Source organism: Octopus bimaculoides, chromosome 22 (assembly GCF_001194135.2).
Source record: "Octopus bimaculoides isolate UCB-OBI-ISO-001 chromosome 22, ASM119413v2, whole genome shotgun sequence".
Taxonomy (NCBI): Eukaryota; Metazoa; Mollusca; class Cephalopoda; order Octopoda; family Octopodidae; genus Octopus; species Octopus bimaculoides.
The window spans coordinates 37362691-37379283 of NC_069002.1; the positions used below are offsets into that span (position 1 = coordinate 37362691).

Genomic DNA, 16593 nt, shown 5'->3' on the forward strand with positions numbered 1-16593 from the left:
TTATGTGCCACCCGCACAAGCCAGTCCAGGGGCACTGGCAACGATCTCGCTCGAAAATCCTACAGGAGCCAATATATGTATGTATATATGTATGTATGTATGTATGTATGTATGTATGTGTGTGTGTGTATTTATGATGGAGAGCAGAAAAGAGTTCATTTGTCATCAATTATCAACTTGCTTCCTCGCTACATATTCGTCACACCTTTGTTTCCCTTCATGAACACACACACACAAACACACTCTCACCACAACTGAAAAAACGTTTTAAGGCCAAATTGCCTCTTAACAGATTAGTCTTGTGAGCCCCATCTTCTGCTTCCTTTGTTTGAGATGGTGTTTAAGGTCCAGATGCCCTTCTTGTTATCAACTTTTACCTCTTAAAACATGCAGATACACAGTGTATCTCTTCTAAAACTGGGCTGCACACACATCGCATTCGCTGTTGTTGCTTTCCCTATTTGTGTAGATAAGAAAAACAAAAAGAAAAGGAAGAACAACTTACTTGGTCATTGCCATTTCCATTAAACATTTCAAAATAGGGTAATTCTCCCAGGCAGTTTGTCCTAAACAGAAAACAAAATTAAAGATAATACACAACAATTTCAGCAGATCACTGACAGAAATCCCAGAAAATCCATGAGGTCAACTGCAAAAGATCTCCATGAATCAGAAAGAATGATCGGAAATGTTGTCCATGAAGACATCCAGTACAAGTTTTAGATGATGGAGAGTGGTCAATCCATGTCAAAAAAAAAAACAAAGGAAAATCATTTGCTCAGATCTAAAAGGTTATCAAAAATGACCAACAATCTTTCACTACTATAAACAGAAGGGATGCCATTTCAGCTAAATCTATATTAAATTGGAGTTTATCATGAACTTACAGACTAAACTGCTCACCATACTGCTTCTTTGGAGGTTTTCTATTTCCCAAGTTGACACCCATAGTTCTCTGAGACAAAACTACAGACTAATGAAACAAATGACTCACCAAAAGTACTGGGATTGAATGCCACAATGATAAGCAACATATTCCAAGCTTTCCAGTAAAGTGCAGATATGGCCAGAGTTGGTGGAGTATATCTGTTGAAAAAGAGTGAATTAAGGTACAAGAAAGGAATATAGAAAATTATAAAATATAGATCTTGGAAATCAACAAATTGAATTTAACAATTTTATCAGTCTTTATTATAGTGTTATATTTCTTCTTGAATTTCTTGGTAGCCTGACATACATACACATGTATAATGCTATAAACAGTTATGCAGAATATATGCAAATAGCATTAAGAAACTGATAGAGGAAAAATACAGTATTAGTCAAGATTAATAACTTGATTTATTCAGACAAGTGTCAGAGGTGGACATATTTTATGACTTATGATCTCATCAGTGACACAGATGTTTTCATATTTGCTAAAGTAGTGATACGAGAATCATTAAGTAAACATACAAAATTATATTAAAGATATTTTACAAACATAACTAAACAGATTTGTTCCTGTTATTCTCTTAAGCTTACTTGTAGAGCTTGATGCAGTCCTCTGGTTTGCCAGCTCCTATCAAATTGTCCAATCCATGTTAGCATGAAAAATGGACATTAAATGATGATGCTGGTGAAAATTTATATAAATTTTTACTTTCCATTTAGCACTATCAACACCTGGTACCTTACTAGGAACACGTTTTGAATGCAATAGTGGTTTCTTATCACTTTCCTTCGTGCTTTTTCGTTTACAAAACATCATTTTTTTGGCTAGATACGGACCAGTTCACGACACCATCTTATATATTCTAAATATAAATGCCAGAACAAATACTACAAAGTATTTTGTTAAACTTGCTAACAATTACATCCCAGCCTCCCGTCTCAATGTTATCCAAGGGAAAGGCAAAAGGGGCCGATACAGCTTGGCACTAGTGACACTGCAACTCATTTCTACAGCCGAGTGAACTGGAGCAACATGAAATAAAGTGTCTTGCTCAAGAATTGACCTCACTACCTCATGATTGTGAGCCCAACACTCTAACCACTGAGCGATTCATTTAACATTATCATTTTTTGTCTGCTTTTTCTCTTCTGTTAAAGGTTGGATGAGAGCCAGTGAGGCAGCAAGATGCCAGTCTTCTAACTAACTTGTACCTGCTTTTCATGTAAGGTATTTTCATTCCACAGGCCTTCATACACAAAGAAACATTTTTTATGTTTTCCGTGAAGTTTTCACTGGTCCAGCTAGTGAATGATTAAAAGAAGAAACATAAATAGACATAACCAGTTAACAAGTAATAAATAAATCCAAGTCTCACCCTTTTGGTAAAACAATGTTCTCAGGATGTCGATAGGCACAAAGATTCATTAGAGCATCAACAAATTCTAGACGAGTGACTCGAAGAACTTCAACACCTGAAAAGTGAAAAACAAATGTTGAAAGAACAATAAGGTATAACAAAATAAGTAATGACACCATGAAAACAAAAGTGGATATAGTGTTCTTTAGCTCCATGTCTTCTCTGACTGAGCAGACAAATCAGTTTTGATCAAAGGCACTCTAGCGATGACAATTCCAAATTTTTGTACATCTACAAATACATTTTCCATGTCATTATTTCTTCCTTTTGAAAGACTGTAAGGTTAACTTATATTTTTTTTTTTGGGGGGAGAAGGGTTAAATTTAGCTATTTATACTGGATAGGGAGGTAACAATGTAGTGTAACTAGGATTGCACAATACAATGTCTCCTTTTAAGACAGCAGAATGTGATTTGGCTGCTATTTCTAGCAAGTGGAGTACCGACATAATGCATCTGAAACTGCATCCAAAATGCATCCTCCTTTATGGTGTTGCTGTTTCACCCCAGGAAAGCACTAATCTAAAAAAGACCTGTACATTCACACACACAGACACATACACATATACCCACATAGCTAGAATGAGAACTGGTTGGAGAAAGTCCAGGGAGCTACTATCACTGCTGGCAACAAAGAACGAAGGGTAGATTATATGATGCTTATATTAGACCTGCAATGCTGCATGGAAGTGAGAGATGGGCCTTAAATGTAGAGGACTTGAAAAGTAAGAAAGAAAATGAAGTCAGCATGCTCTGATGGATGTGCATTGTGAGCATGCATGAAATAATTAGGACAAAAGCTGGATATAAAAGGAATCAGAAGTTGTGTTCAAGAAAAAAGACTGTGCTGTATAGAGACATGATGTGTATGGGTGAAAACAACTGTATAGAGAAGTGCCAATCACTAAATGTGGCTCGAACTTGCAGCAGAAGAAGACCCCAGGAAGACATGAAATGAAGTGGTTAAGGCCAACCTCAGAACTCTGAACTACAGGGAGGAAATGACAAAAGGCCAGATCGCTGGCAATACAAGGTTCTCAAAAAGACCAGGCTTCGTCAGCAAGACTGGAAGTGCTATGTATTGTGTGCTTCACACACACGTTACAGTGACTCATTCCCTCCTCCCATGCATTAGGCCTACCTCTTCTCCCACCCAGGCTCCTACAGAATACCCAGCCATATCATCCTTCTCTCCTGTCCTTCATCCCTGACAACTGTATCAACCCCACTACTCCAGCTGCTTGCCCTGCACCCACCCACTCTCTTTTCTATCCCCTTGTCTCCCCAACTTGTGCCTCTGCTCATCTACCCTTCAACACAACCTACTTTGGCAGTTTTCCTCTTCATCCTTTCATTCTTTGTCACATCCTATCTGGCAAACTGATTCTTCAACCTACTTAGTGTCTTGTGAGGCCACCTCAGAATCTCTCCCAGCTCTTATTCCTCATTTTCTCTTTCTTTCTCCTTCCCCTATTAGATGTGAGTAGCCATGCAGATCCTCTACAAGAACCTACACTGCCCCCCCCCTCCCCGCAGGGTTTATAGTTATGTCTGCTGCATGGCAAGCTCCATAGTGCAGTGACAAGAATAAAGCACCCAATCCACACTGTAAAGTGACTGCAAGGACTGCATCAAATCCTGTCGAACTGCCAAACTATGCCAGCATGGAGCAGGGATGATGATGATGATGATGATGATACATACAAACATACACACTCACATGCATCTATACATATGTTTGTGAGTCTTTACTTCTGTGTGTCTCCACACTGACACCATTTGATTGACAGCATCTTCTCAAAACAATATTCTCTGCAGCTCAGTGATTTCAACTTGTGAAGAATAAAAAAAATATCTTGCTTGAAAAACAGTGAGGTGACAGGAAGGTTCTGCTGCTGACTACTGAGACAATAGATTTCTTCCCATCCGGACCAGCAGAGGAAAAGCAGACATAAAAGGGATGAGAAACAAAGCAATATATGTAGAGAGACAAAAAGTGAGTCACTGTAATTGACAGCTTCGACATGGGTTCAAGTTGAGATAAAAAGAGATAATGCAGTGAGCCCCTACATGCAAGGATCTGACCACAAGACCAACAAACAACCATTGCCAAATACTGGTCATATGACTTAAGTAAAAGAAAAGATTAAAAAATTGTGTGTCAATTGAAATGTGAAAACAGAATTTTATGTTTCCTACCTTCCAGTCGAATCATAGCAGCTCTTTTGATCAATTGGTCAGCTAATTCAACAGCATCTGCAGAGCTGAGAGAAAGTTCTCGAGACAAACCTATGACGAGGACACGCATTAGTGTATCTTCAAGAACAGGGACTTCAGAAGCAATGCGGAGCATTAAGCTGTGGAAAGAGAGAGAGAGAGAGATAATTGTTAAGATAGGAATAATTGAGTACAAAGAAGATGCATAAATGGATGTCTAGTGTTTGAACAAATTGTTTCCAAGTGTGAAAGTGAAGAGGCACACATGAGTGAACTAGAGACAGAGAGACAGAGAGATGGTGAGTGTGTGTGTGTGTGTGTGTGGACTACACACACATATGTCTACCTAAATCTGACTTTCTATGCTCACAGCATAAGAGATGTTTTGATTATTACCCATAAAAGTATGGTAGATATTAAAACAATGATAGTGGTGGTGGTGGTGATGAGGTTAATGACTAAAATAAATCAATTGCAAAATCACAGTTAACACACCAAGCTTTAGAGAGATTTTATCTGGCAAAAAGGATCCTCATTCACCTCTACTGAAGCTCCCCAATCAGATGCACTTTTCCATGCTTCCAGCAGAAAATTAAACACCACACACACAATTGAAATGCTTAATAACAAGAAAGAGGGAAAAAAAAGACAAAAAACAATCCAATGAAAAATATATCACAAATTTTTTTAAGACCAGTGGACGAAAATCTTACTAGAAAAAAAAAAAAACAATGGCTGACAACAGGAAGAGCATCTTGTCATAGAATACTGCCTCAATCAGTCTTGTCCACTCCATACTAGCACAGAAAAAGTATATGAAATGATAATGAAGATGAAAGAAGAGTTCATATTGTGTGTGTGTGTGTGTGTGTGTGTGTGAGAGTGAAAGAAGTAGTTTACAGTGATGCCTGCTTTTACAGAACTATTACTTCATCGCATGTGTGTTGTTGACACAGTGCTTAACCGGAAAAAGACTTTGCTATAAAAGAAGCATACTCTTACCAAAAATAGGGTTAGGTCGGAAAAATGGGTCAATCGATTGTTGCAAATACTACTTACGCACGGTCAGACTCCAGGGGCCAGTTGTCTTTGTTGTGGTAATGCTCAGTACTTTCCATAAACAAGACTTTATGTAAACTGAAATCAAATGAGATCTTCATAATAATAGGAAAACAAGACTAAAGAGCCGCAACATGGCCATGTTGGAATGTTAGCGATTCATTACCAAATACATGGCATCCCAAAAATCTTATTCATGCACTGCACAAGGAGACAGGGAACCACTTTAATATTTCAAAGCCAATTTTAAAATATATTACGGTATTCCTTTTCTATATACTCTTAGCTAAAAACTTCTTGGTTGTACCCTGACATGGCACAAAACCAAACTGCATCTTATCTGATTCTCTTCCTAATCAATTCTGCAAATACATTTTCTGTTACTTTTACAATCAAATCAATCAGTTTGATATGTCTGTAGTTGGTTCTTTATAAAACATCCTTAACTGCTGTAGTAGTTGACTGTTGATGGCTATAACCAATCAGTTGGTATGATACCTATGTATCATACTTGATAGATTATGTGAGAGATTAGCTTGAGTCTTAATTGCCACATATCTTCAGCATCTCAATGGAATTGTAACTTTCTCCCATCTTCATGTCCTTCATGGCCACTCTGACCATATAACTGTCCACTTCAACAGCTGGTTCCCTCTATAAGTAGTTCTTCTTCTTCTCACAACATTTTCAAGCCTAAGATGACCAAAGTGGAATTTGATTTCAGAAGGCAAAGCATCAGAACAAAAAACACAAACCATTTGTTTGATGTTCTAACAACAAGAACAACAATAATAATAGTTTTTTGATTTAGGCACAAGACCAGCAGGTCTTAAAGTGCTGGAACAGGTCGTATAAGGCCTTTCCACTGATTCTGCCATTCCACCACCCACCAATTCAATAATACCAACCCACTCCCATCCTAATCATAATAATGCTTTCTACTATGGACACAAGGCTTAAAATTTTTTTTTTTGGGGGGGGGGGGGCTACTCGATTACATTGACCCTAGTGTGTCACTAGTACTTATTTTATCGACCCTGAAAGAATGAAAAGCAGAGTCAACCTCAGTAGAATTTGAACTCAGACAAAATGCCACTAAGCATTCTGCTAGTCATGCTAACAATTCTGCCATCTAACCACCCTAGTTACAACAACAAAAGATAAAATTATGCAAGAGTTCTGAATTCAAGGATAAAAAAGCAGTCATTACCAGTGAACATATTCATGTGGTTTCATTTCAACTATACTTGGTACAACAGTGTGAAGCCACCACACACTGTCTCGTTGAATAAGTGTTACCTGCTGCTGATATTGGTGAAGAATTTCCAAATCTGAAAATTATAAATGAAAAAAAAAAAAAAAAAAAAAAAAAAAATACCAAAGACATCATCATCATCATCATCATCATTCTTATATCCACTTTCTGCCACATTCAGTAATTTGGTGTAGATGAATGGCTTGTAACTGGATGAGTTTAGCGAAGAATTAAGCATAGATGTAGTTCAAGGCTCAGTCCACAGTTCCCCCCTATTTATTATAGACCTACAGGCCATCATAGAAGAATTCAAGACTAGATGCCCTTGGGAACACGTATATGCTGATGACCTAGCTCTCATAGCTGAATCTATAAGAAAATTAGAGAGGAAATTCTGAGCATGGAAGCCTTAGCAAAGGTTCTAGTCAGTAAGAAAGAAGATAGGAGTCTGATATCTTCAGGGAAATAGCCTTGCTCACTATGAAGTAATGAAATAGGTATAAATTCCATAAACTGTACCCAATGTAAACGATAGACATGCAAGAAATGTAGTGGAATCAAAGGTAGACTAGCAGAGAACTTAAGCTTTGCATATTAAAGATGCACTAGAGTAGTATGTATTAAGAACATACCAGAAATAGATGATTTTGAATTCTAGGATGACTCACTAGAAATATGCTGTGTCTAGGGAGAGTCATACTGTCTTAATAATGCCTTATTATCTAACACACTCACTGATTTGATTTCCACTCATTTATTATTTATATTTTTGCTTTCAAAGCTGTTGTTGCTTTTGCAACCTTGTCAATCATCCTATTTTTCAGTGTAATAACTTTACTAACCTTTACGATCACCACGGGCCAAATTGCCAAAAGCTTCTCTCACTGAAGGTGTGATTCCGACCAAGATGGTCAAAGTGATAAGATCAGTTATTGCCAAAACATACCGCTCCTAAGAAAAAAAAAATTATATATATATATATATATATATATATATGAGGTACTTTTGGTGAAGCATTTAAAGAGATTTGTGTAAGGCTGGAACAACGAAAGAATCACAAGCTAAACTACAAAAGGGAAAAGAAAAAACAAATGATACAGTGATCAGATATATCTGCTGAACATTAGCTCACTCGCTCCCTCCCTCAAATCAGCATTGCCTGAACAGGTGCACAGTGTGCCCCACGTCAGGTATCAAAGTGATCACAGAGCAATGGGAAATGAAATATTTTGTTCAGAGACACAACGCACCGCCCAGTCTAGGAATTGAAACCAGGATGTCACAGTTGTCACTGCAACACCCTAACCATCATATATACAGGGTGTCCCAAAAATAAGGCAACCAAAGTTTCGGGCTTTAATAACTATCAATAAATGTGATAAGATATGAAAAATATACATCATTATAAAAGCTTAGTGTGTCTTCTTTTTCTTTAAGACTAAATAAACTCAGATATATAAATTAGATAATGGCTAGAGACTGAAACATAATTATAATCTTCCACAAAGGAGGTGAAAGTAATACAGTTTTAGCAAAAAGCTTAAGATTAACAGAACAGTCTGGAAAATTGTCAAGAAATTTCAAGAGACTGGTTCCACCAGTGATTGAACTGGACGTGAGTGAAAAAGAAGTGCGCAGACACCTCAGAGAAAACGTATGGTGATATTCTCATTATTCTGTCAGAAAACTGGCTGCCACAGCAAAAATAAGCTGACCATCAATGCATTGAGTGCTGAAGGAGGATCTCAAGACCTACTCCTACAAGATGATCTGCCATCATGAGCTCACACAAGTTTATAAGGCCATGAGACTGGAGAGAAGTCATCTTATCTTGTGTCAGGTAGCTGAAGGCATGGGCCCAATTTGTTTTGGCAAATTGGAAAAAGTTGGTTGCCCTAATTAATTAGGTAAGGAGAGAGAGAGTTTTAATTAAAACTTTATTACAAGTTTTATTCAGTTGTTACACCCTATTCTCCCCATTCTGAAGTTCCATGCCTCCCACAAAATATCCTTCCTCACACTAGTGGAGCATATACCCCTGTTTGAGAAACACTGCAGAGTAGATGGAAACTGTATAGAAGCCCATCATACACAAGTACATCTGAGTAAATTGATGCATACAAGGGAGTTAACTATCTAGAGAGACATAACTCTGATAAACTTGGCTATTCGATAATAATAGTGGTTCATAAGATGAGCAGCAGACCAAGAACAGAGGTTAACATAATTAATACCATTGAAGGTAGTGCCGTACATGACTTCTGTATAGAAATATTGAAACCAGTAAGAGAATAATGGAATAAAAGAATACTTACTTTAAATGCTTGATCCATATCAAGAAATTTAGTCTCAGTTCGTTTTTGCATCAGACCCAAACAGAAAGCCACAAAGTTCAAATCATGCCTCAATGAACGAACTATTTCCCTAAATAGAGCCCTTAATGCTCTTAGGTAGTCTTCTTTATTAACCAACAGGTCCTGGAAGATTTCAGCAAGGATCTGTAGGAGAGATATGCAAAAGACATTAGGAACATCAGATGAGGAGGAGAGAAAAAACAAAATAGTGATATTAGTAACAAAGATAATGATTGTGATGATATTGGTGCTGATGATGGGAATTGTGGTGGTGGTGATGTTGGCTAGGATGATGCTGATGTTGATTACAGTGGTGACAGTAATGATGCTGTTGGCTATGGCAATGGTAGTGATGGTGATGGTGGTGATCACGAAGAAGATAACAGGCAGTGGTGAGTTGGTGTCCAGCTCAGGTCAGACTTGATCAAGCAAACACATCCCATCTTTCACGGACTTTTGTTGTTCTTTTGGAAGTATTATGGCTGTCATTTAATGTAAGTATGACAGCTACTTGATTCAGGTTCAGCAAACACAGAAGCTCCTGGTGGTGATGATGATGATGATGTTAAAATCAGCCGTGACCGAGCAGACGTAGGAGTCTAAGATACTGCAACCTTATCTCACTCCGTCACCTCAGACACAGTGCAACCAGCATGGAATATAGACATGACGATGACGACGATTATGACGATACTTACTCTAGCAGATGTTTCTGGAGAACTTTGACATATTACACCAAGTAAAGCCATGTTGTTAGGGTTACGAGCACTGGACAACTCATTGTAGATGGTCTGGGTTAATATCATACGTAAATTTTCAGAGTTTTGGGAGAGAAGTTCTCTGTAATTATATCAAAAAAAAAAAAAAAAAAAAAAAAAAAAAGAAATATAATTATTTCAAACATTGGCACAGTATTATGGAGTGATTACAGTCAGGCAAATTAACCCCAGTGTACTTTATCCCTTTTACTGATTTCAACCATCAGGCTATGATTATGTTGGAACTTAAATTTCAAGGGCTTAATTGATCATATCAACCCTGCAATGATTATTTCAGTCTGGTACTTATTTTATATTTCATTGATCTACATTCATCAAACAGCCAAGTCACATCGTTTGGTTCAACAATAACTTTATATCAATAAAAACAGAGACAAACACACACACAAGAAACCTCTACACAAATATTACCCATTTCAGAATTAGAATCCTAATTATGCAATGTCAATGTATGGTATAATGTACACCACAAAATCACCATGAACCAAAAACCCCTAAAAAGGTTTAACTCTAAAGAACTATCAATGACTTGTAGGTATATGGTATTTCGTTATGCAACTACAATATACTATAAAGTATATTAAATGTTTTTTATGAGTCAACACCACATCCTGCTGTTTTAGCAGTGCACTTTACATTATTTTGTTAAGGTTATTTCTACAGATATAAATTATAGCCAGCACTGATTTTTTGCTACAATATTTCATATCAAGATGTAAACATTGAGACTGAAGATAAAAATGAGTAATGAGTGTATATGCCATATTTCAGGGGTTTTTTGCCCCTTCATCAGCACCCATCTAACCCATTCTTGCCTCTGAACACATTGCTTACATAGCCACCGCATACAGCAGTGTTAAGCTATTGGATTTACCAATTTACATATGAAACACATTCCTGGAGATGCTACGTAAATATTAATGATTTGTAGGTACGTGGTATTTTGTTATGCAACCATACAATATAAATAATATACTGTATAAATAATGTAAAAAGCACTGCTAATGCAGTAGAACATGGGGTTGACTTATAAACATTTAATATACAAGGTGTCCCAAAAGTCGCTGAGAGATTTCAATTTTCAATAGCTAAATCATGAGTGCAACACTAACCACTTGGCCACACATTTTATCCACTCAGACATGTCCTGGGTAACATGTACTGAATTAAGCACAAATTTTTTAAAAAATAAAAATAAATTATTTTCATTTTTGCCACACAAATTCTCACAAATCAGAAACTCAAAAAGTGAGAACTACTACGTAAATTGTTTTATATTTTACCAAACTCCTTCAAAATCATAATATTAAAAAGAATTGAAAAACACAGGCAACTGGAGCCTCTACTTGGTGTCTCAACTTGTAAATAGCAGTCAAGTGTCCCTCAAACCAGACCCAAAGAGCCTGTTGAATGATGTGTTCTTGGGTTTCCTTCACGCGGGAAAAAGACAAGTCATGGATGGAAAACCTCTGACTGTAGGTCCATAAGTGGGCTCAATCAGAAGTGTTTTAGGGATATGCCACAAGAACTCATAACAAATATAATCAGGGAATGAGTTAATGAAAAGAAAAAGTCTTACCGCAGACTTGAAAGGTAATGGTTAATTAGAGGTTTAGTTTTCAGTCGAATTTTGGTTAGTTGAACAATAGTCTCCACATCCATGGAAGATGATTGGTCACAATTGAGACAGACAGAAAGTAGAAGGTCTTGAGCTGATCTAGACAACTGTAATGGGAGAAAATGTAAAAATATTTTTTAGTCATATTTCACAAAGGATAACAGATTAAATTACAAACTGTTTAAGTTTAGCAAAACCTTTGGGATTCCATCAAGAGTTAAGTCAAAACTCTTCATGGAATCCCATCTCTTGTCTGCTGGGGCTTAGTTTTGTCTTTTTCACAGTAGTGACAAACCAGATGTGACACCTCTCATAACAGAAAGCTGTTGCTGTATTTTTTTACCAAACCAGCCACTCTGAAGAGTGCAGTCTTAAGATAATCACCTGATTATTAAATATACTGTGTAACTGATTGGTAAGATCAGTTGAAATGGATCTAGAATATTATATATATCTTAATATAGCCTCTTCCATATGTAGCCATCAGCACTTCTTTATACATCTGTCCTCATCCATCCACATGACAATACCAGTACAATCTCACCTGCACACCCCATAAGATGCTTCTTATACCCAATTTTTATCAACATATTTGTGCTTTGTCATATATGCATGCTGACATTTTAATCTAGCAAAGCATGAAAATTCACACAACCAACCTTTGGATTTTGTAGCCACATTTCTAGACGCTGTGCTGCAGTAAGACGGATCTCCCCAGAACCACAAGTGACTGTCATAAGCCGGATTAGGTTGCGTGTTGAACCATCCATTGGCTGACGTTTGTTCAGTTGTTCTCTCACAATTTCAAGGACATCTGATTCTATCATCTCTTGCTGGTAAACGTATCTAAGGTAAAAAGCAAAGAAGTTGGAAAATGAAAATAAAAAAAATATATCCCAGGGGAACTAATCACAGTCTGCATCAACGAAAAATTTAGTAAAGTTTTGCAAATTTGAACATGGTTGTATGTCATGGGCAGACAAGAGTTTTAAGCAAAGCCTTTCACCAAAGACAGAAAAGAAAAGATTTCTCTCCAAACAAAAGATTAGCTGGAATTTTCAATACTCACATTCTGTCTCAGCATATAAACTTAACCAAATTTGAAAACTTTGTAAATATCTATGAGAATATCTTCATCTGTACTACTCATAATTATGTGACAGATAATTTGCCATTTAATGAAAAGAATACACAAAATGGAGAAATATAACTGCATTCTAAAAATATCTGAGATGTCTTGCATTCACACTTCACTAACAACCTTAAATAGAGATGAAACCTTCACATTAGAGTCTAAACTGGAAATAAAATGCACACAAATGAATACCTAGAACAAGGTCAAAGATCAAGATGAAAATCACACACACATCAATACCTTAATAAGGTTAAATACTACGACACCAAGGTCAAAGTTACAGACATACCTTCAAAGCTCAAAGTTTAATGTCTTACTATAAGTCGAAACCAATCACATTTCTCACCTGCGGGTTATCGGAGAGTTATCAGCATCCCAGAAGCCAGATTTGAAGCTGTCACTATCAATACTTTTGTCTTCTTCTTCACACACACTCAATGATGGACTTGCTGAGGAGGGGGGAAAACATATTAATAGATTGCTTAATTATTAATTTACATTTGTTTTGTGATAATTTAAGGTATTGTGCTGTTGTTTCTGATGAAAAATTGCATCAGATTTATTCTGCATTTGTTTACTTTTAAAATTAAGAAATACAAAGTTACACAAAAAAAAAAAAAAAACAGAATTAAAGGGAAAATTATGAAACATAAAAAACAATGCTTAAATGTCTGAGGTAAGAACAAGATTACAACTTTGTGTGACCATCACTGATATAAAGTGCTGTAGCATGGTCTTAAACCTGATAGCTAAAATAAAGTGAAGAACTAATTAACTTCACTTTTACAGAGGAGAAATACTTCAATATTTATATTAACACTACATATTGATCTGTTCGATCTTTCATTGTCAAATGATCGATTGAATCTGTCACCCGGTTTAACACCACCATCAGGTCTTTGGGTGCAAGCATTTGAAGATACCTTTCTCTCCCCAACCAGATTTACAGGCCCTGAGGCAGGACTGTGGGCACTGCCCTTCCTCCTGTTGAAGTGGAAAAAAGTTGAAGAACCATGTGGTTGGGAAGCAAACTTCGTACCACACAGCCATACTTGAGCATTCTAAAGTAAAAAAAAATGAATCATTTTTTATCTTTGATGCTTTCTACAAAGTCAACTTGATATTCGTTTGTAAAGTAACTTACAACTTCCAGACTGTTCTCCAGATTTTGAACCTTCAATATTTGACAATAATCTGTTTTTTGTGGGAGTCTTTGTGTTAAATGCTGTGAGTATATTATCGACAAATGTTTTGCACTCTTCTTTGTCCACCCAGTTATGTTCACCGAGGGAGTCTTCTACATAAACCTGAACAGACAAAAAAAAAAAAATCAAAATAAATTTAGTGAAAAATAAGTAAATCTGAGAAGCTAAGATTTTCTTCTAAAGAACATTTTTTTTTTGATAAAATGCTATTTCAGTAGAATAGTCTGAGCATTTAGAAAATTGAATGTGCCTCAACTGGAATAGATAAACCACTATTTCATTTAGAGAGAAAAACAAAGCATGGAATAAATAGATGTTATGATTTTTCAGACAGAAGGCTTTCATTTTTTACCCTGTTTGTGAAGGGTCAAAAGGCACATGATAGCCTCTATCTGTACCCTTGACCTGCTGGAAATAGCAATCAAATCTTCTTCAAATCACACCCTAACATCTTAAAAAATGAAGGACTCATTGGTCAATGAAGTCCGAGACATGAAAAGATGACCACAGCTGAGTGTCTCTGATCATAAGTCTGCATGGTTAGGACTCAACAACAACAACAATAACCGATTGGTCATTGACATAGAGAGACTATACATTCATCACTAAAGCTTGATAAAACAGTAGTGACCAATGCAGCTGACCAATGTTAGCTATTTTCAGCCAATGTCCTGGTCAACAATATTCCGGTGTATTCGTCTGGACATGGTGAAGTGAAAAAATCAATGCTACAGTTTGAACCATTGAGGCTTTGGCTGGAAGGCTGACACGTCATCACCATCCTCAGCTGTATGATCACCATTATTGGTCAAAGGTCAGCAGATCATAAACTCATCAAGTCATATCACTACCCTTATTGGAGTGGTCTTCAACTCACCAAACTGTGTCATCAATGTTGTGGGGGGTCAGTACTTCACTGACCCACCCAGCGGCAGCAGCAGCCACCATTGCCACCACCAAACTGTTGTTTCAAGCCATTTTAGTTGATTATATTGACACCTGTGCTTTGTTAAGATTTTATAAACCGTCAGAGGTTTATAAAGGCAAAGCTGACCTGAATGGAACTGAAATTCAGAATAGAGAGAGACCTTACCAGATTTTCTTCTCGGAGGTTCTCTGCCAATGCTGCCAACTCACCCCCATCACACTATCTGTCTTTCCATTCTATGATGGGTAGATAAGTGTGCAATACAACATATTGTCACCCCTCTCGACTGAGCTACCAACAAGGGAGACATGACATGTTAGAAATAGCAGCTAAATCTCCTCTAAAAATTACAGCTTAACATCTTTAAAAAAAAAAAGGATACTGGGGTAACATAGTTCAAGGTACACTACAGCTGAAAAAAAAAGTGGGATAACCCTGGCTGGAATAGATTTTGAGCACCAGTCCATTTGATCAGGGAATAACGAAAGAGCTAAACAACAATAATTCCTTTTCCTCTCAATTTTGTATAATCTTATCTGTATAATCCAACATCCTCAGTGATTTGACGTTACCACTTCCAGAAGTTATTTTATCCCCCAATAAGCTAAAAAGACTGCCAAAAAGTCAATGTTCACAGTAGAAATGCTGGGCCCAGTTTACCTTGACAAAATCATCTGGCCAGTTGTCATCTTCGCTGTAAGCTGCCATCAAAATGTTACATGCTAGAACTGAAACCAATGGATTGCCTTTTGCTTTGAAATTGATGGACACATCACGCTTTAACAAACTGCAGAAAGCCTGAAAATATAAATAAATACAAAAATGAATGTGTAATTTTTCTTTGGGTTTTTTTTTCTTTTTCTTTTTGAAGAAAAAAACTGAAGGGAAAAATACAAATGACATTCAACTAAATTCTATCATTCAATAATAGCTGTAAAATAGTGTGTGGAGTTGTGTCTCTTTATGACAAAAAAGGTACCTTAGTCATTTACTAAATATAGAATTCAATAAAATAAGTACTAGATTCAATACAACCAATTAAACACGTGAAGACAGTACTCTAAGATGGCCATAGAACAACGACTAAAACCAGTAAAAGAATAAGAGAATATTCCAGAAGAGATTAACCTTTTGCTTTTTCTCACCAAAAGATAAACGAAGTAAGCCAAGTGTGTCTCTTCGTGTTAACTCACCTCTGTCACAAGTTCACTGAGAAAGATACTTGGTTTTACTCTGACCAGGTATATTAAGCTGAGGTAGAGGCACGGATCTGGTTTGGATCGGTTAGCACGGAGAGATTTAACTGCGCCACAGAGTAGTCCATCCACCCTCTCCATATCACTGTCAAGAGCATCTTGAACTTCTGTGAGAAAGTCAGCAGCATCCACTGAAAGCAAAGATGTTAGAAAGAATTAAATTAGGTCAAAATGTTGGTCATAATTACTGCTCGTTACCATCGGCGTCTTCATCGTTTTCTACATAAATTTTCAGCTCACAGCTAGCATCACCATACAGGAGCCTCTATATAGGCACTCAACATACTAGAAACAGCAACTAAATCTCCTTCAGCACAAACCTTACTATCTATATCTATAAAATTCACTGTGTGTGTGTGAGTGTTTCCTCTATGTACAGCCAAACTGCTGGATCAATCAGTACCAAATTTGGCATGAAGGTTTTCCATTACTTGGGG

At 36.8% G+C, this 16593-nt stretch overlaps 1 protein-coding gene across 1 annotated transcript in view; it reads right to left on the bottom strand.

The window, feature by feature from the left end:
* The window catches only part of LOC106880421 (integrator complex subunit 1), a 55035-nt gene that overhangs the window by 35671 nt on the left and 2771 nt on the right, over nt 1–16593 (bottom strand). The window contains exons 3-17 of the mRNA XM_014930336.2: nt 16094–16287; nt 15561–15698; nt 13912–14074; nt 13114–13216; nt 12292–12478; nt 11594–11739; nt 9934–10075; nt 9197–9379; nt 7724–7832; nt 6837–6957; nt 5627–5704; nt 4550–4707; nt 2310–2406; nt 995–1086; nt 506–566 (exon numbers count right to left, since the gene is read on the bottom strand). Coding sequence (XP_014785822.1) covers nt 506–566; nt 995–1086; nt 2310–2406; nt 4550–4707; nt 5627–5704; nt 6837–6957; nt 7724–7832; nt 9197–9379; nt 9934–10075; nt 11594–11739; nt 12292–12478; nt 13114–13216; nt 13912–14074; nt 15561–15698; nt 16094–16287 — 1972 coding nt within the window. The remainder of the gene's footprint in view (nt 1–505; nt 567–994; nt 1087–2309; nt 2407–4549; nt 4708–5626; nt 5705–6836; nt 6958–7723; nt 7833–9196; nt 9380–9933; nt 10076–11593; nt 11740–12291; nt 12479–13113; nt 13217–13911; nt 14075–15560; nt 15699–16093; nt 16288–16593) is intronic.